This window comes from Rutilus rutilus (assembly GCF_951802725.1).
Source record: "Rutilus rutilus genome assembly, chromosome: 20".
In the NCBI taxonomy this organism is placed as follows: Eukaryota; Metazoa; Chordata; class Actinopteri; order Cypriniformes; family Leuciscidae; genus Rutilus; species Rutilus rutilus.
The window spans coordinates 34,608,976-34,632,491 of record NC_140225.1 but is presented as its reverse complement, the minus strand read 5'-3'; the positions used below and the strand labels follow the sequence as shown (position 1 = coordinate 34,632,491).

Here is a 23,516-nt window from a genome sequence, read left to right as displayed (position 1 = left end):
GTTTGGGGTGTGGCTACTGTAGCAGGTGGAGAGTTTGGGGAGTGGCTACTGTAGCAGGTGGAGAGTTTGGGGAGTGGCTACTGTAGCAGGTGGAGAGTTTGGGGAGTGGCTACTGTAGCAGGTGGAGAGTTTGGGGTGTGGCTACTGTAGCAGGTGGAGAGTTTGGGGAGTGGCTACTGTAGCAGGTGGAGAGTTTGGGGAGTGGCTACTGTAGCAGGTGGAGAGTTTGGGGTGTGGCTACTGTAGCAGGTGGAGAGTTTGGGGAGTGGCTACTGTAGCAGGTGGAGAGTTTGGGGAGTGGCTACTGTAGCAGGTGGCGAGTTTGGGGTGTGGCTACTGTAGCAGGTGGAGAGTTTGGGGTGTGGCTACTGTAGCAAGCAGGGAATTTGGGGCGTGATTTTGATATTTTGGGAAAAAAATTCAGCTTTGTTTACAAAACAAAATTTGCATGACAAAATCCGTTGCATTTAGACCATCAGAGATTTAACAGGTCATAAACACGTTAAAGTGGGGACATTGTGATGCTACGCGCTACAATGGACGCTTCAATACCACACAGCATCATCATATACCCGTTCAGAAAGACAAATGTACCATTTTTGGAAAATTATATACTTTTAATATGATAGCACTTTAACATAAGCCTTTGTAAGCACTGCTGTCCAAATCTGGCATGACTTTTTGTGTGATCCCATACTTTCAGATGAACCTAATGCAGATTTTATTAATGTAATCACATACACATAAAGACAAACACCCTTTACTGTCCTGTATTCACCCTAAATTATCTCTCCTAGTCTTTTCACAGCAAACGTCTTTGAATCTATAAATGAAGATGCGTTTCTTGGCCTTCCTCATCTGGAGTATCTGTAAGTGTCTCACAGAACACTTACAGTATATGAGCAATCAGCACTGCATGAAGAACTCAATGACAGAAAAACAGCTGATCTGATGATTCATGTGTTTCCATGATACAAATGACTTGTTTTGAATGCTTAAATCTTGTGCATCACGTTAATGTTTGTTTTTCTTCTAGGTTCATTGAAAATAACCAAATCAAGTCCATATCACCTTTCGCCTTCAGAGGACTCAAGTCCTTAATACACTTGTGAGCATTTCTGCACAGTACGACTGAAATGTTGTCGATCATTTCTCTATTCATCCACATTAAAACATTGCCATCATAATTTAAGAATTTAAAAAATGAATTTTTAAAATATATTCAAAACATTTACTTCATACTTTTACAATATACAAAGTGTCTGCTGTAGAAGCTTGTTTCCTCACTGGAATAAGAAATATCTGAAATGTTTGTCTCACAATTGTGAGTTTATGTCTCACAAGTTTACATCTCACAATTAATTCTGAGAAAACGAGTCAGAATTGTCAATTACGAAGTCAGAATTGTGAGATAAAAAGTTGCAATTACCTTTTTTATTTTTTAATCCGTGACAGAAACAAGCTTCCATAGTATGCATTTGTAATTGTCTGCATTTTTATTAGTTAATTATTCATGTTATTTCTCTGATGTTTGTAGAAGCAGTCAGCAAACCAGGTTTTATTCTTTAAAAAACCTTTGCACACAATAAAAATTGGTCCATTTCTTTTTACTGATGTAAACTACCGTTTGTTTTTTGACTAATGTCATTGCAGAAGTCTGGCGTACAATAATTTGGAGACACTACCTAAAGATCTTTTCAAAGGGATGGAAGCTTTGACTAAAGTGTACGTATGCAAGTGTGCAATGTTTGTGATATCATTTGAATAACTGTCAATGATATACAAGCTTCTAGACTGAAACTTTTATTCATTTGTCCAGGGATCTGAGAGGAAATCTTTTCAGCTGCGACTGTAAGTTAAAGTGGTTAGTCGACTGGATGTTTCACACAAATGCAACTGTGGATGAGATCTATTGCAGTGGCCCTGAATCTTACCAGGACAGGAAAATCAATGACCTTGTGGCGCAGTCATTTGATTGCATAACAACAGGTTTTTATCGTTTTCATTACAGACCACTTTGTGTTACTTGACATCAAAAGAGCTTAACATTTGTCTGTTTGTTCTACAGATTTTCCACTGTTGAAGTCTCTCGAATTTCAGTCCATTTCAGTCGAAGCTTTTGCATTTGGTGGCGACCAGTTTGTCGTATTCGCCCAGCCGTTCATTGGCAGGTGTAGTTTCATGGAATGGGATCATGTGCAAATGGAGTTCCGAAACTTCGACAACATCACAAGTAAGCAAATAGTGGTGGAGTTGATGTCTAACTCTACACATAATATTAATGAGAATAATACAGTACAGTGGGTATAAAAAGTCTACACATCCCTTTTAAAACAGTTGGTTTTTGTGATGTAAAAAGTGAAGGAAAATTAGTGAAATGTGTGTGGGAACCTGAAGAGGGTCATGCACAGGATTCACAATTTAGCAGATCTGGAAAGAAGAGTGTGAAAATATTCCCAAGTCAAGATGTACCAAGCTGATAGACTCCTATCCAAACAGACTGTAATAAAAAAATCAAAGGGTGGGGGGTGTTGAACACTTATGCTGTTAGTTATTTTATACAAGTTTTTTATTTTATAAAAAAAATTCTGTTAAATGTGTAACTTTATAACATTCCACTGGTTGTAATTTTTACATTAAACAGGCAAAAGTTTTATCTTTTTTGGATGAAAATATGACATTGAACTGTTTCTCAAGCCTTTGTTCCATACAGCTTTAACCCTGTAAAGCCTGACAAATTACACATTTGAACATGTTTTTCTAAAAAAAAAAAAATATATATATATATATATACACACTACCGGTCAAAAGTTTTAGATCGGTAAGATTTTGTATGTTTTTAAAAGAAGTATCTTCTGCTCACCAGGGCTGCATTTATTTGATTAAAAATACAAACAAAAACGTCATATTGTGAAATATTATTACAGTGTAAAGGCCGAAATTCGCGTCCGAAATTTTCGCACGTTAAAAAATAAATACGACCTCACGTTATGTAAATCACGCTTGTACACTGCCTCCGAAACTTTCGTCCGTAAAAAAAAAATCAAATCAGGTTCGATTTTCTGCGTTTTTTGCATCCGTAGCAAGCATTTTGAATGGTGTCTTGACAATTCAGAGCCACCGAATCACGAAAGCGAAAAAAACGCATGCGATAATTTCGGACTCAGTGTGCAAGGGCCTTTAATCAGCTGTTTTCTATGTGAATATATATCATGATGCGATGATGAATAGAAAGTTCAAAAGAACAGCATTTATCTGAAATCTAAAGCTTTTGTAACATTAAACACTGCCGTTCAAAAGCTTGAAGTAAGAATTTTTATTTTATTTTTGGGGGAAAGAAATTAAATAAATCAATACTTTTATTCATCAAGGATAAGTCAAACTGATCAAACGTTACAGTAAAGACATTTATAATTTTAGAAAATATTCTATTTTAAATAAATGCTGTTCTTTTGAACTTTCTATTCATCAAAGAATTGTGAAAAAAATTTGTACACAACTGTTTTCAACACTGATAATAATGAATGTTTTTTGAGCATCAAATCATATTAGAATGATTTCTGAAGGATCATGTGACACTGAAGACTGAAGTAATGATGCTGAAAATTCAGCTTTGATCACAGGAATAAATTACATTTTAAAATATATTCAAATAGAAAAAAAAATTAGATTTTTTTTTTTCTTTTTCAGTTTTTTTTTTCTTTGTTTTTTATCAAATAAATGCAGCCTTGGTGAGCAGAAGAGACTTCTTTTAAAAACATAAAAAATCTTACCGATCTAAAACTTTTGACCAGTAGTGTATATATATATATATATATGGATAATAAGTAAACAAAGCCGCTTCAGTCCAGTATGTGTTCATCTTGAAATAATGCTAGCAATGTAAAAGTTATTCTTGCATTTATATTATAAAAATCTGTAAAGATTTCACAGCAGAAAGATGCGTGAAGGTGGACATTTACATAATTACAATACTAAAAGTATAACTTTTAATTGATAAAAAAAGTCTAAACTACCAGTCAGATGACAGAACGCATGTGCGACATGTTTATCAGATCATGTTGATCATTTAGAGGCTTTTAATGATTAAATATGAGACAGTAACGACTCTTCAAATCTCTCCTCCTCCCGTAGGCACTTCATCTGTCATCTGCAAACCGCTAGTCATTGACAGTCAACTCTTCATCATAGTAGCACAACTGTTCGGCGGCTCGCACATCTTCAAGAGAGACGTCTCCGCAAACAAATTTATCAAAATTCAAGACATCGACATTCTGAAAATACGAAAGCCAAATGACGTGGAAATATTCCACGTCGAGGGAGAGTCCTTCTTCATCATTGCCGACAGCTCCAAAGCCGGCTCCACGACTATTTATAGATGGAACGGCAATGGCTTCTACTCCCATCAGTCCTTGCACCCCTGGCACCGCGACACAGACGTGGAGTACCTGGACATCTCGGGGAAGCCTCATTTGATCTTGTCCAGCAGTTCTCAGCGGCCGGTTATTTACCAGTGGAGCAGAAGCAACAAGCAGTTCGAGCGGCGCACCGATATCCCAGAGATGGAGGACGTGTACGCGGTCAAACACTTCACGGTGAAGAGCGAGCTCTACATATGTCTGACCCGCTTCATCGGCGACTCCAAGGTGATGAAGTGGGATGGCAGCATGTTCAGTGAGATCCAGACCATGGCCTCTCGCGGCTCCATGGTCTTCCAGCCGTTCTCCATAGCCAACTGGCAGTACGCCATCCTGGGCAGCGACTACGCCTTCACTCGCGTCTACCGCTGGGACGCCAAGAAGAGGCAGTTTATCCACTTCCAGGAGATGAACATTCAGGCACCCAGGGCTTTTTCTCTGGTGTTTATTGACAACAGGGAATTCCTTCTTGGCTCTAGTTTTAAGGGGCAAACACGGATTTATGAACATTTGGTCCTTGACTTGAGCAGCTGATGTGCTTCATCGGGACGGTTGAGGATGATTAGTGTCTCGATGAATCTCACGAACACGTCCAGGTCATATTTAACTGTAAAATCTGAAGAAAGAAAGACTTTTTTGTTTAGTTTTTTTAAATAAATAAAGTTAGTTTTAAAGTCACCATGAAATCAAAATGGACCATTCTCATTTTTATGGAATATTGCAGTGTTTATTATTAAATGATTTTTCCGTGCACATCATTATTGTTTTAATAATCTTCTGGAAGCAGAATAAGTTCCTCTTGCAGCATCTCTTCTCTTCTCTGATGATGTGGGCGGGGCAACCTGTCACTCACATGAGATCAGCCAATAGCAAACCTCAACCATCCAATCAATTCCCCACGGACACAATCAAGCCCCGCCCACATTTGTTCTTGTTCCAGAAGCGTTTCGCTCGAATATTCGTCACAATAGAGAAGAGACTAGCTCAAGTTCAGTTTCATGCTGATGTTTTTTTGCCTTGTATTCATATTTTTATGATTTAACCTATTTAAACCCCTCAATTCTCCATAACATAATGTAGTCTTTTTACTGTAATACAGTAAAAATTACTTAACTGTCATGAAAAATGCATTAAAAACTTAATGGTTAAAAAAAATTCTTATATTTTCTTACTTTTGATTTTGGGGTGAAATATGACCAGGATGTTTTCATCAGATTCACAGCATGAAGATTCTTCGCAGATGACTTGCATGATGGTGCCTTAAAGGGTTAGTTCACCCAAAAATGAAAATTATGTCATTAATGACTCACCCTCATGTCGTTCCAAGACCTGCGTTCATCTTCGGAACACAGTTTAAGATATTTTAGATTTAGTCCGAGAGCTTTCTGTCCCTCCAGTGAAAATGTATGTACGATATACTGTCCATGTCCAGAAAGGTAATGAAGACATCATCAAAGTAGTCCATGTGACATCAGTGGGTTAATTAGAAGTTTTTGAAGCATCGAAAATACATTTTGGTCCAAAAATAACAAAAACTACGACTTTATTCAGCGTTGTATTCTCTTCCGGGTCTGTTGTCAATCTGCGTTCACGACTCCGCAGTGGCGCTGCTGACATTGTTTGTATTTTGGTATTGCTATATGTTTTAAAATGGTGTGTAAGTGTGCATGTCAGCAGCGTCTTAGGCCAGCAGCGCCACTGCGGAGTCGTGAACGCAGATTGACAACAGACCCGGAAGAGAATACAATGCTGAATAAAGTCGTAGTTTTTGTTATTTTTGGACCAAAATGTATTTTCGATGCTTCAAAAACTTCTAACTAACCCACTGATGTCACATGGACTACTTTGATGATGTCTTCATTACCTTTCTGGACATGGACAGTATACCGTACATACATTTTCAATGGAGGGACAGAAAGCTCTCGGACTAAATCTAAAATATCTTAAACTGTGTTCCTTACGGTCTTGGAACGACATGAGGGTGAGTCATTAATGACATCATTTTCATTTTTGGGTGAACTAACCCTTTAATTAGGTACCGCCACTGAAATTATTCACGTTTTTTTTTATAAATGATCTTCTCAGTGCACTCATTCATTTCTGTTGTATTTTTACATTGTTACTGATGTACTTTAATTGAAATACTTGCTATTCTATTTATTAATGTGTCTATCTCAACTTGTTTACTTCTCTTTTAACTTGTAAACAGTGTATTTGATGTGGCAGCTGGGTGAAATATTTGATATGCAGAATAGGAGTTTGAAATATACATTGAGAGGTCGACTTTTATAGTGTCATGTGACTATTGTTTTTTAGCGTTTGCCTGTTTGTTTGTACTGTATTAACTACTAACAGACGAACAATGTCAGTACTTTTTTTTCAACAAGATACAGTTTGTTGAGATGACGAGATTCTATATCACCAAATGATGAAACTGTGATGGTCTGCTGGATGAGTTTGTGCATGCAGTTTCATGCCTACATCTTTGGAGACTGATAGTACTAACTTTAAATAAAGACTTTGTGATCTTGAGTGCGAGTTTAAAAGAATTTAAACACATTCAAAAACATCGGGCGATAACAGTAGCCTACAAGTAAAACTAAATAATGTATATACAGTAGGTAGATCATAATAAATATATGTCCAAAGCGACTCAAACATTTTTAAAGCTTTATATATTGAGTGAGTCCAAATCTTATTGATATGACATATTATCTGTATATTTTTATAGTGTACTGTACTCTGTATATCATTTAAACCAAAAGCTTAACATGTAAGAGATCATCCATGGCTAGCTGTGCATTAAGCGATTTTCAGAATCAACCAACGCGAAGCAGAGCGCATTAAACCTTTAATGCACAGCTAGCCGCGGATTATACCACTTATACAACGCTTATTTACCAGCACTGACGAGTTAAGCCTTGTTTATACTTTCGCCTGGCTCCGCAGCGCGAGTCTCCGCAGACTGCGCGCGCACCTCCCGAAACGGACGAGGCGTTTATACTTGACGCGCTCGCCGTTGTACTATTCTTTGAAACGATAGGGGGCGACTCGAGTAATTGTCCTCTAAACCACCAGGAATCAGCAGTGAGAAGAAGAAAGCTATACACACGTGACAATGTTTATTTTAGTACCAATACCACACCACAAAAAGAATCGTGTAAAACCCAGTAAACCCTGAGATTATTACTCGTGACAATAAAACAAAATATATGTATACTATATGTGTAAAAAACATAACTAAATCAACGATCTCCTTCATATTTTCTAATTTCACTAAACATTTCATTAAGTTTCGTGAACATTTTTATTAAACATGGACCTTTATGTTCATTAAAAATACTTTTTATGCTATTGTATGCTCATTTTTTAAATGTAAGCAACTCATTTATACTGCAAACTGGGTGCTGGTGTGGTGAGAAGTTCGAGCTCGGCCAGATTCGGCTCGAAGGCGTTCATCTTCGGATGCGGCGCCGCGCGCGTTGTTACAAAAAATGTCGCGCACACCGCCAGCCGAAATTGGGTCTTGCGAACCCAACGCGCACGACCGCCCACACCGCAATGACATCATTTTTGCCGCGCGCACCTTCGCGCTCGTGCGGACGCGTCGAGTATAAACCAGGCTTGAAAGCTGTTATGGATGTTTTTAGTGCAATATTTGACCGGAAGAGGGTAAACATGAGGGCTATTTTCATCAGTTACGGCTCGTAAGATCCAGCATTCTGTCCGCTTTAAATCAGACACAGAGATTGTGGTAAAATTAAATTTATTTGAATGAACAAGTGATAGCATTTTTAATTAATTATCGAGCGAGACAGAGGGATGTGTGTGTGTAAATGATCTGTGTCTGCAGCATCTTTATACTAATAGTGATGCTGCGAGATTCAAAACCGTATAAAACAGCGACATTAACCCCAGTGTTGGTGTAACGCATTATATGAGTAACGTCTCGGTTACCTATGTACTGTAACCTCTGTGGTGTTGAATGCTGACACTAATATATCCTGCTCACTTTACGACTTAAAATAGTCTAGAAAATCCGAAAAATATTTGTTTCAGAGTGCTGAACACATTTATAATTTAAGAGAACGTTGTGCTTGGTACGTTTTTCCTCTTCAAACCAAAGTTTAAATGCCGTCTAATGTTATGCATTAGGTCAGGAGACGGTCTTTAGTGACTGTTTGTTCTCATTCGACCACATGAGTGTTTACACTATGAAAGCAATCCAGTCAAATGTTTCTTCCACTGCCTCAGGAAGTGGTCAAAAGTGGACAAGCTCAAACGTTTTAGACCCCGTTCACACCTGTATTTCACATTGTCCACTTGTGATCTGATCGACTAAAACGCATCTTACAGTGTTTCTCAATTGCTAAAACACAATTTCTGAAACCTTGCTCCATTTTCTGAAAACATTACAGTTTTTCTCAATTGTTCACACAAATAATGGTACTTGAGACACAATGACCACAACCAGGGCCGGCTCTAGGTTATTTGGTGGCCAAGGCGAGAGTGAAAAGAAAAAGAAAAAAAGATGGATTTATAGCGTTTTGAAAAAAATACGAAAAAAGACTTTTACCCCATCATTTAAAGCGCTAAAACCAGCTGTCAGATGTTTTCGCGCCACTCCCGGTTGCTGAGCAACGCGCGTGAGTTTGACAGCTGTCAGAGTGCACTATTACTTTCCCGTCATATTTTATTAAATCTATTATTGAAGCCTTTACATTTATGTCCTTTCACTTTCAAGTCATAATATAATTTTAGTTAATGTTGACACAAATTAAATTACTGTTCCATGAAGATATCACCATACTTTATCCAAATAATGCTCACTAACTATTCCACCACACAAAGGACTGTTTATAAGGTGACAATCCGTTATACATTTGAAGATTGTAGGCTATCTTGAAGATTGTATCTTCTGTTATAAAGACGAAAATTTACATTTCGTTAATTAAAAAAAATAATAAGAACACAATGTAAAAAAATAAACATTGTTCTGTTAGATGTGTTTTGACTAGGTTACTTGTTTAATTTAACTTGTTTAATACTTTGTTTAATTATATCTCTGGGTAATGAAGATAGCCTATTAACAAAAAATAAATCATATATATATAAAACTTAGTAGGCTACTGCCAGTAGCGGCAGTGTAATTAGCATCGGCTAACAAACGTGCGCTTCTAGCGATCTTAAACGTCGGGACTTCTACGTGTCAAATAGCATGCATCCACTTCTTTGTCAGACAGTCAATCGCTTGGAAAAGCATTAAAACTCAAATATGGTTGTCACTGATTATTATTTGAGCAATGAGGGATGCTACAGTGACACCTCGATGTTGCTTCAGCCATTGCTGTTTCGACCGGAAGTCGCTTTACACAACAAACGCTGAACCGGATGTGCGTTCTAACTTCCGTGAAAAAGGCCTATACATACATTTAATTAACTTTTTTTTTTTTTTTTTATTCTGCAATTTTGCGTCCCGTCCAGCAGATGGCGCCCCAGGCGGCCGCCTGTGTCGCCTGTCGGCAAAGCCGGCCCTGACCACAACATGTAACTCATTCACCAACCCCCTGAGCCAGTTCTGCTGAACTACAAGCACAATTCCTGCTTTACACTCACACTGCAGCTTTAAAACACACCTTTTTCAAAACACTACACACAATTCTCATGCAGAAAATCTCTTGTTTTCACAGGAACACACTGCCATTCAGATATGCACACTGACTCATCACATGGGCAAACACCCGTCACACAGTTTTACAATTAGCAATCAGAGCTTTAGCATAAAAGGGCCACAGGTGAGCTCTTCAACAGGTGAGCTCTTCAACAGGTCAGCTCTTCAATGGAGCAATGGATGCCAACATTGGATTTTTTTTTTTACTGTAACTGTATACAGTCAATTCTTCTGTTGTTTTGTATGTAGACCACTGTATGTACAACTTTGTGTTGGTTGGGATGTACACTGTGTACAATGTTTTTGTGGGAAAAATAAAATATATTTGTTACCGTGTATTTGTGTGTTCTGAGTATAAAAACAATATTCTCAAATATTTTACAACACACTTATGTATGTACTGTCTGTAGTAAGTGTAACACTGAACAAAAAAAGGCCTAAGTCATTATGATGAATGAAGAAGAAGTGTTTTACATTCATCATAGTGTTTTACATTGAGCACATCAGTGTTCAACTGGTTCTTATAAATGTCTATTCATATGATGGTTTGTGTGTGTCATTTGAAAACAAAATACCATTTTGAGAAGAAATAACATTGTTTTGAATGTAAAGTTTCATTTTGCAGGAGAATTGAGGGCTTTTGCCCATTGTGTGTGTGTGTGTGTGTTTTGTGTGTAGAGTTCTGAGAATATGAGGCATGATTTCAGAAAATGTGTGTAAACAATCAAGAAAAACTGTAAATACAACACCTCGTCTTCAAGCACAGAACCTCTGACTCCTCTCGCAAAATGAAACTTTCGCCTCAAAACAGTTTTACCTGTGTTCAAAATCAAACACTGCTCTCAAATCATAGACAAAGTGATCAAAATAATATACACTATCAAGCAGTCAGTGAACAATACACCAAAAAAAATAGAAAACACATTGTTCGAAACATAATAGTTCTCAGGGAGAAGAACATTTTTAATCTCAAAACAAAATGCATATTTTTCCGTCATTGTCTTTTGATGAACGAAAACATGTTCTATCATAGTAGCTCAAAACTGATCAGAAATGACTACTCTGCTTTGCTCTTTGCAGTTTTTTTTGTTCTTCCTCTTCTTGTACCCCTATTTTTACAGTACTGTACCCTGCATCTCACAAACTTGTCTGTAATTCTTGTTCTTTGTTGATATGAACCTGCAACCAGTGAAAATCTATTGAGCAGTCAGTGCTGTAACAAATGGAAAGCACAATGTTCAGGGCCATACAGTTTGTTCATTGTACAGTATACAGCCTACAATACACTGTACTACAGTATACAATACAGTAAACGTGATCAGTGTGCTTCTTCTTGTCTTTGGGCATCATTTGAATCAGTTTTGAGTGGTTGTGTTCAATCAATGACGTGTTCTCTATATTTGTATTTGATTGTTGCCTCTTGTGTTTACCAGTGTGGATGACATGTGCAGTGCAGAATGTGTTTTGAGAATGAGAATGTGTTTAGAGTTTTGCTGAAAAGTCTAAGTGAGATCTGCAAATTGTGTTTTACCTTGTGAAATGGTTTAAGGTACTGACAACAGACTGCACAAGTAGCTCAATGAGTTCAGGCAACTGAGAACTTTGTTCAGCCAATGGGTTTTAGTGTTTTAGCAATTGACTGTAAAACCAGCTGTAAACAGGAGCAGAGAGGTTATATATGTCTGTGAAAACAGCATTGGTCACTGTTAGACAATCATTTCTGATGACCTCAAATCAAGAGCTTGGCTTTAAATAACCTCTGGCGATGACGTCACTGGAATGTGCATTCGTGACGCTATAAATACTCGTGAAACCGACGCACCTTCAAAACCTCTTAGACTAGTCTTACAAGTTAGACATCATTTTTTTTCTTTAAGTACTAGAACTTAAGACGCAACCAGCCCCAGGTTTCTGTCTTCAAAGGTATTGTGTGTGTGTGTGTGTGTGTGTGTGTGTGTGTGTGTGTGTGTGTGTGTGTGTGTGTGTGTGTGTGTGTGTGTGTGTGTGTGTGTGTGTGTGTGTGTTAAAAAAGCTCCCCTTTGTTAGGAGTTAGAGCTATTTGATAGGGTGCAGTAGCCTACTTTCTGAAAGAAAAGTAAAAAAGAGAGCTCATCATGTCAGTGTATCAGGAGATTCACAGCCACAACATTAAAACCTGCCTAGACAAACCCTGAACTCTGATCATGTTCCTCAAACCCTGAACTCTGATCATGATCCTCAAACCCTGAACTCTGATCATGTTCCTCAAACCCTGAACTCTGATCATGTTCCTCAAACCCTGAACTCTGATCATGTTCCTCAAACCCTGAACTCTGATCATGTTCCTCAAACCCTGAACTCTGATCATGTTCCTCAAACCCTGAACTCTGATCATGTTCCTCAAACCCTAAACTCTGATCATGTTCCTCAAACCCTGAACTCTGATCATGTTCCTCAAACCCTAAACTCTGATCATGTTCCTCAAACCCTGAACTCTGATCATGTTCCTCAAACCCTGAACTCTGATCATGATCCTCAAACCCTGAACTCTGATCATGATCCTCAAACCCTGAACTCTGATCATGTTCCTCAAACCCTGAACTCTGATCATGTTCCTCAAACCCTGAACTCTGATCATGTTCCTCAAACCCTGAACTCTGATCATGATCCTCAAACCCTGAACTCTGATCATGTTCCTCAAACCCTGAACTCTGATCATGTTCCTCAAACCCTGAACTCTGATCATGTTCCTCAAACCCTAAACTCTGATCATGTTCCTCAAACCCTGAACTCTGATCATGTTCCTCAAACCCTAAACTCTGATCATGTTCCTCAAACCCTGAACTCTGATCATGATCCTCAAACCCTGAACTCTGATCATGTTCCTCAAACCCTGAACTCTGATCATGTTCCTCAAACCCTAAACTCTGATCATGTTCCTCAAACCCTGAACTCTGATCATGATCCTCAAACCCTGAACTCTGATCATGATCCTCAAACCCTAAACTCTGATCATGTTCCTCAAACCCTGAACTCTGATCATGTTCCTCAAACCCTAAACTCTGATCATGTTCCTCAAACCCTGAACTCTGATCATGTTCCTCAAACCCTAAACTCTGATCATGTTCCTCAAACCCTAAACTCTGATCATGATCCTCAAACCCTGAACTCTGATCATGATCCTCAAACCCTAAACTCTGATCATGTTCCTCAAACCCTGAACTCTGATCATGTTCCTCAAACCCTAAACTCTGATCATGTTCCTCAAACCCTGAACTCTGATCATGTTCCTCAAACCCTAAACTCTGATCATGTTCCTCAAACCCTGAACTCTGATCATGTTCCTCAAACCCTGAACTCTGATCATGATCCTCAAACCCTGAACTCTGATCATGTTCCTCAAACCCTAAACTCTGATCATGTTCCTCAAACCCTGAACTCTGATCATGATCCTCAAACCCTGAACTCTGATCATGTTCCTCAAACCCTAAACTCTGATCATGTTCCTCAAACCCTGAACTCTGATCATGTTCCTCAAACCCTAAACTCTGATCATGTTCCTCAAACCCGGAACTCTGATCATGTTCCTCAAACCCTAAACTCTGATCATGATCCTCAAACCCTGAACTCTGATCATGATCCTCAAATCTTTGAGGACATTCATTGACACAATGCAATCTCTAGCCGCTTACCCTAACCTTACCCATCACAACTAAGTGCCTAACCCGACCCCTGACCCTAAACCGACCCTTAACCTCATTATAACCTTATCCCTAAAACCAAGTCTAGACCCTCAAACTCTCCTTTAAAGGCTCTCGGAAACTGAGGACCGGCCAACATGTCCTTTACTCTCTCTGTCCTCACTCCACTGGTCTAACACTCAAACTGGTCCTCACAAAGATAGTTGTACAAGTACACACACTCACACTCACACTCACTCTCTCTCTCTCTCTCTCTCTCTCTCTCTCTCTCTCTCTCTCTCTCACACACACACACACACAGGGTTGCCAACCGTTCCGTATAATACGGAATCGTTCCGTATTTGACACATAAAAGTCTTGTTCCGTATTGAACTGATACGGAAAGCACTTTGTTCCGTATTTTTGAGAATCAATTCAGTGCAGTGAAAAAAAACCCCGACGGTGCGGTAGATAGGCTACTAATTTCTCCCCCGGATTGTCTATGATCAGCGTAGCGTTTTTAACATCTTGGAACATCATCAGAGAATGCCCTTTTAATTGGTCGTTTCAGTCATTGTGAGTCACGTATCGTAGCAACGATGACGACAAGTGACAACAGCGGGAAATGTAAAAATCGCGAGCAGCCGGCGAAAAAGAAAAGAGCACAAACATATAGAATTGAATGGGAAAATGACTACCCGTGGCTGGAATGCGTGAGGGACAATGAATACATGGCCGAGCGATGTCACGGTTCCTTGTCCGTCAGACGTCTCCAGCTGATATGGTAGGCTATGTAATTTTAAGACTCAAATTAGTTCATAAGAAAGTGATTATATTAAAAGAGATATTACAAGTTTAGCCTAACATTGTAAAGAAATCAAAAAAGTACACATGGAAAAAATAGCTGCACAATGTGCTTAGTCTGGAGGTTTATTTATTTCTGTGAGATTTTCCATGTGCATACATACAGGTGTTGTATTGCTTGAATGCAGTATTTGAGTGCAATATTTTAGATTTTCTTTATTAGCTTTTTTTATTTATGTTTTTATATTATTGTTTTGCACTGGAAAGAAAGTTAACTATAATGGAAGTATAATTATATAAATATATTTGCACTACACCTCCTTAAAATGTTGTCTAATTAAATAAAAAATATTTTTTTTTGCACTGGAAAGAACATTCTAGAAGTCTAATTCTATTGAATAAGTTTGCACAAGGCTACAGAAGTTTTGAATGTTAGATGTTGTATTTGTTTAAGTTAAAAATAAAATGTATTATAAACTAAACAAATCCATGGTTCATTGTTGGCAAAATGATCATGATAGGCTTTATATTTCACATCTAACTTATGTGGTTCAGTCTTGTATATTGATTAGGCCTACTTTGCTATTCTATAGGCCTATAAGTTGTATTATAATATGCTACAATGTATTAAATATATTTATCTAAATATATCAATTAGTTTCCACAATATTCACCAGAAGTCATCATTTCAGGAGTTTTTTTTTTTTTTTATTATTCCTTGGGGGGCGTGTCCGGGGGCGTGTCACGGGAGCGTGTCCCCCGTTCCTTATTTTCATTTCAGAGAGTTGGCAACCCTAACACACACACACACACACACACACACACACACTCTCTCTCTCTCTCTCTCTCTTTCTCTCACTCTCTCTCTCACACACACTCTCTTGTCCTAATGTAAGCAGAGCGAAGTAAAGAGACGCTGACTAGTCAGACTGTGTGATAATGAAGAGAATTTTATTAGTATATTGAACAGAATGTTTCATTGACTCGGCTCAGATGAGGAGGCCCAGAACTGCTCCCACACCGGCCCCTGTGGCGCCCACAACCGCCTGAGCCACGAACGGGATCCCAGCGGCACCTACACACACACACGCGTTTCAGAGACCAACTCATTAGGAAAATAAAGTTATCAAATGCATTATTGACTGTAGGTCATCTTCCCATTACCAGCGGCTTGAAGGCCTGCAACCACGGACCCGGCAGCGACTCCTCCTCCGCTCGCCACTGCGGTCGCGCTCATCATCGAGGCGGCGTACGAGCCCGCGACGATCCCGGCACTGGTGAAGCCCACGGTCGCCAGAACCACCGGAGCAGCCGCCACTGCACCCGCTGCAACACACACACACACACACACACACTGATGAATGATCCCTGTGTTGTGCGGAATTTCAACTCCCCCCCCCCCCTCCCCCCCCCTCGTTAAAGCCAGGACCTGATTGCCTAATCCTAACCCCTCCCCCAATCCTAACCCCTCCCCCACAACTAATCCTAAACCTACCAATGCTAGGGAGGTAATAATTTGGCAGGGGTAGAAATTCGGCACAACACCGGCACTGGTGAACCCCACGGCCGCCAGAACCGCCGGAGCAGCCGCCACTGCACCCGCTACAACACCATCTCATGAAAATGCGTATTTTCAATGCGTATCTGCGTCATCGCGGTGTGTGTGGTCGTGCGCGTTGGGTGCGCAACTATTTTGTGTGGCGATGTGCACGGCTCCGCATCCAAAGATGAACAACTTCGAGGCGAATCTAGCCGAGCACGAAAATCTCATCACAACGGCACCCAGTTTGCACGTCTAAATTAGTTGCTTATATTTACAAAATGAGCATACAATAGCATAAAAAACTGTTTTAATGAACATAAAGGTCCATGTTTAATAAAAATGTTCACGAAACGTAATGAAATGTTTAGTAAAATAAGAAAATATTTAAGAGATCGGTAATTTAGTTGTACACATGTTCTCATATTATATATTTTGTTCTAATGTCGCAAGTAATCTTCTCAGGGTTTACTGGGTTTTACACGATTATTTTTGTCCTGTGGTATTGGTGGTAGGCTATACTAAAATAAACATGGTCACGTGTCTACTTTACGTCTTCTCACCGCTGATTCCTGCGTTTCAAACAATAGTACAGCGGCGAGCGCGTCGCGTATAAACGCCTCGTCCATCTGGGGAGGTGCGCGCGCAGTCAGCGGAGCCTCGCGCTGTGGAGCCAGGAGAAGGTATAGGCTTAACCCTCTTGGGTAGGATAGTGGTGTGGAGTACGTCCGTATTACACGCCATAAACTGCATATCATATGCACGTAAAAACTCTTTTCCGAACTGATGAACATCTGCACCGGCTACAACACACACACACACACACACACACACACACGACATGCGGGAGAGCGTATTGCATATGTAAAAAAATTGTTGCATCACAATAAGTGTATTGTTATTGTCAAAACATTTTAGTAACTAAACTGAATTTTATTAGGTTTAGTGACATGTTACAATGTTTACATGGTAGGCTACAATTTCTGGTAAGCTACGCTTTTTTTATTATTTCAATTAAATTTAATTATTGTGATTTGATTTAATATTGACTCATTTGGATAAATATTAGGTAGGCTACACAAGATAGGCATTAATTCTTCTCAAGAAAAAAACAACTCACCTAATGCTGTAAACATACAGAGAGCCCTATCAGCTGGCAGTATTATTTAAGGTTAAAAATAACTCAAATAAATATAATGCGTTTTTTATTTTATTTTATTATAATAACAACTTTATTTAATGATATAAAATATGATTATTATAAAGTAAAAATATAATAAATATGTAATATAGTACACATTTAGCAAAATACTCTCTATAGCTCTTTTTTTTCTACTAACTGTGCTATCCTATATGGTCATCGAATGGCTTTCCTGAGGTAAATGTTATGTGACATAATTGTTCTCCAGCTGTTTTAATGACCCCTTTGTTTGATTGATTGGTCGATATTATGTATGAGGAATATACATTTCGGCAAGTTGTAGCCTACTGTATCTTTCAACAGTGTTCATTCGTGTTTATTTACTAGCTAGTAGAGATGATCGGTTCACGTGCCGCTATAGGGATCTGTCACGTCACATTTACAAGCGCCAAAACGGTATTTATTGTTTGAATTTCGTAATAAAAGTGACAGAATCTGAGAGCTGAGATTTTTTTATATCATAAGTAACCTGCTCTGTAGTCTGTCGGTCTCCGTGTCCTCTTTGCTTCGCGATTTTTCTGTGCGTGAGAAAATGGATGTGTGTCGTGAGAGCGCGTGAATTTATTTATTTATAAAGTGTCAATCTCGTGTGTGTGTCTCACGTGAATGCGTGAGAGTTGGCAGCTCTTTACACAAAGTCAAAAAGCGTTACGTTGTTCCCCAATCTCAACTGATGAACATCGTAAGATTGTTTTAAATACCTCTAAAAAAATACTTGATTGACATTGACTATTTCATTTATTTTTTATTATAGATCATTCAATTATGTTGTTTGTTTGTTTGTTAGATTTTACCTGCTCCAGCGCCAGCTGCTAACAACATTACTAAAATAGAAGAGAAAATAAGGGTTAGATTCCTGTAATACTGATAAACCAACATTAATATTCTGCAGTGATATGATAAGGAAGGCTACTTACAGAGACCCATATCTTCTCTCGGAATGAGCTCTTGTGTGTGTGGGACTGAGCTAAACTCCTCAGGGCGAGGCTTTTCGAGAAACGAAACTTGTAGTGATGTCCAGTTCGGGAAAGAATCATTCTTTTGAATCGGTTCTATTTAGTGAACTGAACCAGTTCATCCAACCGGACTGAACCTTCTCAAACAGTAACAATCAAGCTAGTTTTAGAGTTCAAAAACATCAAATCGATCAAAAAAATCAAATTACTGCTGATGCTTTTTATTATCCAGACACACTGATTTGTGTAGGCCTATTTTTAACTTGTTCTTTAGTTTAGAGCTGCAGTTTAGAGCTTTTTGGATTCAACCCCCTTTATTTTCCTAATTTGTTTGAGGTAAAATTATATTACATGTTGATAAATTGTATTTATAAAATTATTTTATTAACAAGAGTCATGTTTGTGATTTTCATTTGTCAAGGAGCCAGCTTCTGACCATGAAATACTGATTTTATGACTAATTTTCTTTATTCAGATAAACAGACGTAACATTCTTTTTTTGTCAGTATTGTAAAACTCCAACAGCCTTCCTTCGTTTAGCGGTTTTCCTCTTTTTTTCTTCTTATTTCTTTTTTGACAAATCTTTCCTCATCCATTTTGAAACAAAACTTTATTATATGTTATAATATACATTAATTGTTTTTTTATTACAAGTATCATTTTTAAAGACCATTTAGACTTGACTATCAAGCAATATACAGAAATGGGTGCAGTTGTACCTGTTCTTTTTCTGATAACTTTTATTAGATTGTTGATTGTAAAGAGTGCTTGTTACGTTTTTATAAAATGGGAGCAACAACCTATTCCGAATTTATGCTGCATAATCAAGACTGGGTACAAAATGTCACACCACGTGTGTTCGTGTTTTACACCGTTCCCGCCTTAGTTGTCCCGGTTCATTAGATCTCATCATCATGTCAGGTGTGTGTGTTTCATTATTTACACACTTAAGTTCAGTTCTGTTTGAGTTTCACTGTCGGGTCTCATCAGTGTGTATTGGCTGCTCATTTGAGTTGTTGTTTGCCTTGTTAAACACTGCTATACTTCTTCTTCGTTGTGCGTTTGTCTTGATCCACACAAAGACTGTTGTCACAACAGCTGCTCGATTCCACCGGTAGGAAGTCCTTCAATAATTTATCATGACAGAGTTACGCCTTTGTTAAAAGACTGTTATCTAATCCTGACTGGTGAGAGGCAGTCTTCCACAAATGTAATTTCTTTATCTCATTTCATTCATGCCATAAAGAATTCTCTTTTTCAGTGTGCTTAGACTTAATGGGCCTCTTTTATCAATCTAACATAGAAACGAGCGCAGAAATCATCTTAAGACACAGGGTTCATGTAAAGAATCCACTGGAGGCAAGTCTAAATGAGAACCCAAGTGCAGTTTATTATAAATGAAACCAAACGTGAAACAAAAACATGGCGTGGCATGAAAACACAAAACAAACCATGAACATGAAAATGAAAATGACTCACAAACAGTGGTTACAGAGAACAATACTTGACAAGGACACATGGCAAACATGAGGGCTTAAATATGCAGACTAATGACAAGACAAGGGACACCTGTGAACAATGATCAGACGATTAACCAATGACAAGACACATGGCAGGATCACATGACAAACAGGGAATCACATGACAGACATGAAGCATGACAAGAACAAACCCAAAATGGTGACAGTTCACCTGTATAGAAGCTTGTTTCCACCACAAAATATAAAGGTAATTGCGATTTTATATCTCACAATTCTGACTTTTTATCATCTTTTATCTGCGACTTTATTGCATGATATAAAGTCGCAATTGCAAGAAATAAACTTTTTTTCTTAGAATTGCATGTTTATATCAATTATATTTTAACACAAGACAAGCTTCCATATGAAACATTTGTATGCTGCCAATCCCATCGTACGAATGATCGGACGTTGATAAATGTGGCACTGAAAACAATCGTCATTTGAATATCACGCCCCCAAATATTCACGATTTAGACGTCATGCCTCTAGTCTAGAGTTTACGACATGGAGAAACGTAACCTGGCCAAGAAGAGGAAGTATCTCATGAAAGAGAAATTGATCTTACTCCAAAAAAACACCTGTTAATCTCATAATTGCAAACAATTATATTAATTTATATGTATATTAAATACCGGTAAATAAAAATAAACATTTACAAACATTATAAACACTATAAACTAGGCTATTTTCCCCTCACTCCTCATCAAATCCTTTAAACTGAACGGTATTCAGAACAGAACAAGAATGAAAAATAAGTCAAGTAGAGAGTAAAAGTTGCTAATGTATTTGATACTCAGTAAAACAACAAAGTAGACAAAAAGATACTTAAGTACAGTAACATTTACTCCAATACTTCACACCACTGCATCATGGTCATATTCCAGCATGATAATGTGAAGATTCATAAGCCTCAGACTGTTAGAGAATGAAGAATCATGTTCACCTCAGAGTCCAGATCTTAGTTTCAGTGAGAGTGTTTGGGATGTGCTGGAAGAGACTTCACAGAGCGCTGGACTCTTGCATTGACAAATCGAGATCTGGACCAAACATTGATGCACCTTTTCGTGGAAATAACATCATCACATTTATTTCTGTCAAGAGGTGTAAGCCCGTTTATCGGTCCAAATGAGGGTTTCCGCCAGAACGTGTGAAGGTCTCTGCGTGTTACTGTCTTTCCGCGTGGCCACGTAATTTAATTCCATTTAAGCTTTTATCTATTTTATATCTGACTCCATTTTATCACAACCTCGAATTTAAGTTAGATTGCCAATTGGTTATTGGTCAATTATAGTTCAGCAATACATTTGATTGTTCTATTTAACTCTTTAATTATATTTTACCCGTTCATATTAGGAAGCTATGTCACTCTGAGGTCCTCACGCCTTGTTTAACGCGGGTCTCACGATCACAAACTCGTCAGTTTCGGTCACCAAACAGAGGTAATATACCTGAGATCGGTCGCATTCATGCTTCACAATCAAAGATACTTTGGTGTAGCCCCCGTGGGATTGCAGACACTTGAATTTAACGTAACATTTACTTCAGTAGAGGTATGGCCACTGTTACAGATATAAGCTGACCAACATTACTCTTCTCATAATAGCTTTGGATTGGCCATGCTGTGGTTTCCCACGTACACTTATCTAAATTAATATTAAATTAAAACAGAGGCGAGACACACCCAGATTGGTCAAGCAGCACGTTTGCTGTCCTAAACGGAAATTCACTTCTTGTCTTTGCAAAACACGTACATTTGAATTAATGCCAAATATTAGTCGTCACTAATCTGACGCAAAACTTGCGGGAACATACAAATCCGTTTAATCTTGGGGAAAAAAATTCAGAGTCAGTCGGAATAAATCAAATGTAACAATTTATTACGTCAGGTAAATGTCAATTACATAATCAGTTCAAAGATAATAAATACAAAACATCAAATGCTCTGGAATAAAGAGAGAAGATGCGAACCTGACATTATAAAATACATGATGTGAAGTGTTTTGCTCACAGGCTAATTTGAGCTACAAATCGCCCCGAGCCTCTTGATGCATTTCTTTATATAAACAGAAACTTCTTTCACTTGGAAACATTTGCTTACAATGGGAATTTGCATTCAGAGGTTACACCTTTTGGGAGCAGGATGCCATTTACCTGGAAGACACACCCTCCTCTGTGTGCGAGTTATCTCTAAACGAACTTTATTACCTTACTTTATTACCTTACTGTTTTACTTCTTTGGGAACCTTCTTTTGAGACCTTTGTACCAGTCACACTGAGACATTTCAAATGATGCCAAACGTGTAATTCTGTATGATAATTATTCACATTAAACCATATAGATTCTTGGGTGAATGTTGATCTCAGCATGAGGGAGAAGGAATGGGGGAAGAGGGGAAGAGATGTAGATTAGGATGATTCTGAGGTGAGACTTGCGTCTCGAATGGTGCACAAGAGTGAGTTCAAATGTTAATTTCCTTTGTTCTGTCAGAGAGTTGCCCTCTCTTCCAGTTCTTCCAGTCTTAGAAGGTGCATCATTTTTCAGTCAAGATCTTGTATTCTCAGAGGTTCCGATTCATGTGTGAAAATGAGACAGTGGAGCATGGAACCATGATGGACACCATAGCTAAACTAAAACAGAGCAACAGAGCCATTGCACAAACACTGGCCTCAGCCAGTACAACCACTGAATGTCCTGAGGAAGAAAGAAGGTGTACTACAGTAACAGACCTCGAATGGAGAGACCAAGGAAAACATCCACAGTTGACGACAGAAACATTGAGAGAGCTGTAAAGAAAGACCCTATTAGTGACATCAGAGGGCAGGAGTGAAGGTATCACATCTACTGTTCGCAGAAGACTTCAGGAACAAAAGTACAGAGGCTACAGCAGAAGATGCAAACCTCTCATTAGCAAGACGAATATGAAGGCCAGGCTGGAATTTGCCAAAAAGAACAGAGAGGCAAAGTTGTATGGACTGATGAGACAAAGATGAACCTTTACCAAAGTGATGAAAAGGCTAAAGTTTGGGGGGGGGAGGATCTGCTCATGACCCCAAACACACAAGCTCATCTGTGAAACACGGAGGAGGTAATGCCGTGGCTTGGGCTTGCATGGCTTCTTCTGGGACGAGCTCATTAATCTTCATTGATGATGTAACGCATGATGGCAGAACTCAGAAGTGTTCTGAAGTGTCCCAAGGGGGGCTTGGTTTGGTTGAAGTCTGACGTTTTTCCGGCCCGTTTTGATTTAATCAACCGTGATCACCAGCTGAAAACTGCTTTAACGGATCGTCACACACAGATTATACCATTACATCAAGAAACAAAACTATCTCAATTAATAAAAAAAAACACACGAGATTTTTTCCCTTTATTTTTTAACTGTTTTGGTTCAAGAGTACAAACAGTCATTGCCAACAATTAAAAATACATTTTAATAAAATATATATTTTTTATTATAATTCATGTATTTTTCATCCTTGTTGAAGGCTCTGAGATGTGGATATGGACATCTGTGTTTCAGCCAGAGTTATTTCAGACTAAAGTGTTTATTTAAAAGCATGAATTATGATAAAATGCAAAGCTACAATCAGGTTATTGTCATCAGTGCAAATCATACTGTACGTCAACGCTGTCATGATCCTGTACTGAGGGCTGGAAACCCTCATGATCCTGTACTGAGGGCTGGAAACCCTCATAATCCTGTACTGAGGGCTGGAAACCCTCATGATCCTGTACTGAGGGCT

The 23,516-nt window shown here is 38.5% G+C and overlaps 2 protein-coding genes across 2 annotated transcripts; one reads left to right on the top strand and one right to left on the bottom strand.

Annotated features, from left to right (window-relative positions):
* Nucleotides 1-285: 285 nt before the first annotated feature.
* LOC311279204 (leucine-rich glioma-inactivated protein 1-like) lies at nt 286-5,670 on the top strand. Its single transcript, XM_084390531.1, has 6 exons — nt 286-869; nt 1,037-1,108; nt 1,654-1,725; nt 1,820-1,989; nt 2,069-2,233; nt 4,135-5,670. The coding sequence occupies exons 3-6, from the start codon at nt 1,706-1,708 to the stop codon at nt 4,950-4,952; spliced, it is 1,173 nt and encodes a 390-aa protein (XP_084246657.1). The 5' UTR covers nt 286-869; nt 1,037-1,108; nt 1,654-1,705; the 3' UTR covers nt 4,953-5,670.
* A 9,811-nt stretch (nt 5,671-15,481) lies between these two features.
* LOC311280174 (uncharacterized protein) lies at nt 15,482-18,303 on the bottom strand. The gene is made up of 4 exons (XM_084392149.1): nt 18,211-18,303; nt 18,088-18,117; nt 15,717-15,878; nt 15,482-15,627 (listed from the first exon to the last, which is right to left on the bottom strand). Exons 1-4 carry the CDS (start codon nt 18,218-18,220, stop codon nt 15,542-15,544), a joined length of 288 nt encoding a protein of 95 aa, XP_084248275.1. The 5' UTR covers nt 18,221-18,303; the 3' UTR covers nt 15,482-15,541.
* Nucleotides 18,304-23,516: the final 5,213 nt, after the last annotated feature.

Bases quoted from the DNA above. Each gene is read 5' to 3' on its own strand.
- LOC311279204 (XM_084390531.1), top strand. From the start codon at position 1,706: ATGGAAGCTTTGACTAAAGT. The intron at 1,990-2,068 runs GTTTTTATCGTT...TTTGTTCTACAG, and splicing joins ATTTGATTGCATAACAACAG to ATTTTCCACTGTTGAAGTCT. The intron at 2,234-4,134 runs GTAAGCAAATAG...CTCCTCCCGTAG, and splicing joins AAACTTCGACAACATCACAA to GCACTTCATCTGTCATCTGC.
- LOC311280174 (XM_084392149.1), bottom strand. The intron at 15,879-18,087 runs GTAAAATCTAAC...TGTGTGTTGCAG, and splicing joins AGCAGCTGGCGCTGGAGCAG to CGGGTGCAGTGGCGGCTGCT. The intron at 15,628-15,716 runs GTAATGGGAAGA...GTGTGTGTGTAG, and splicing joins TGCAGGCCTTCAAGCCGCTG to GTGCCGCTGGGATCCCGTTC.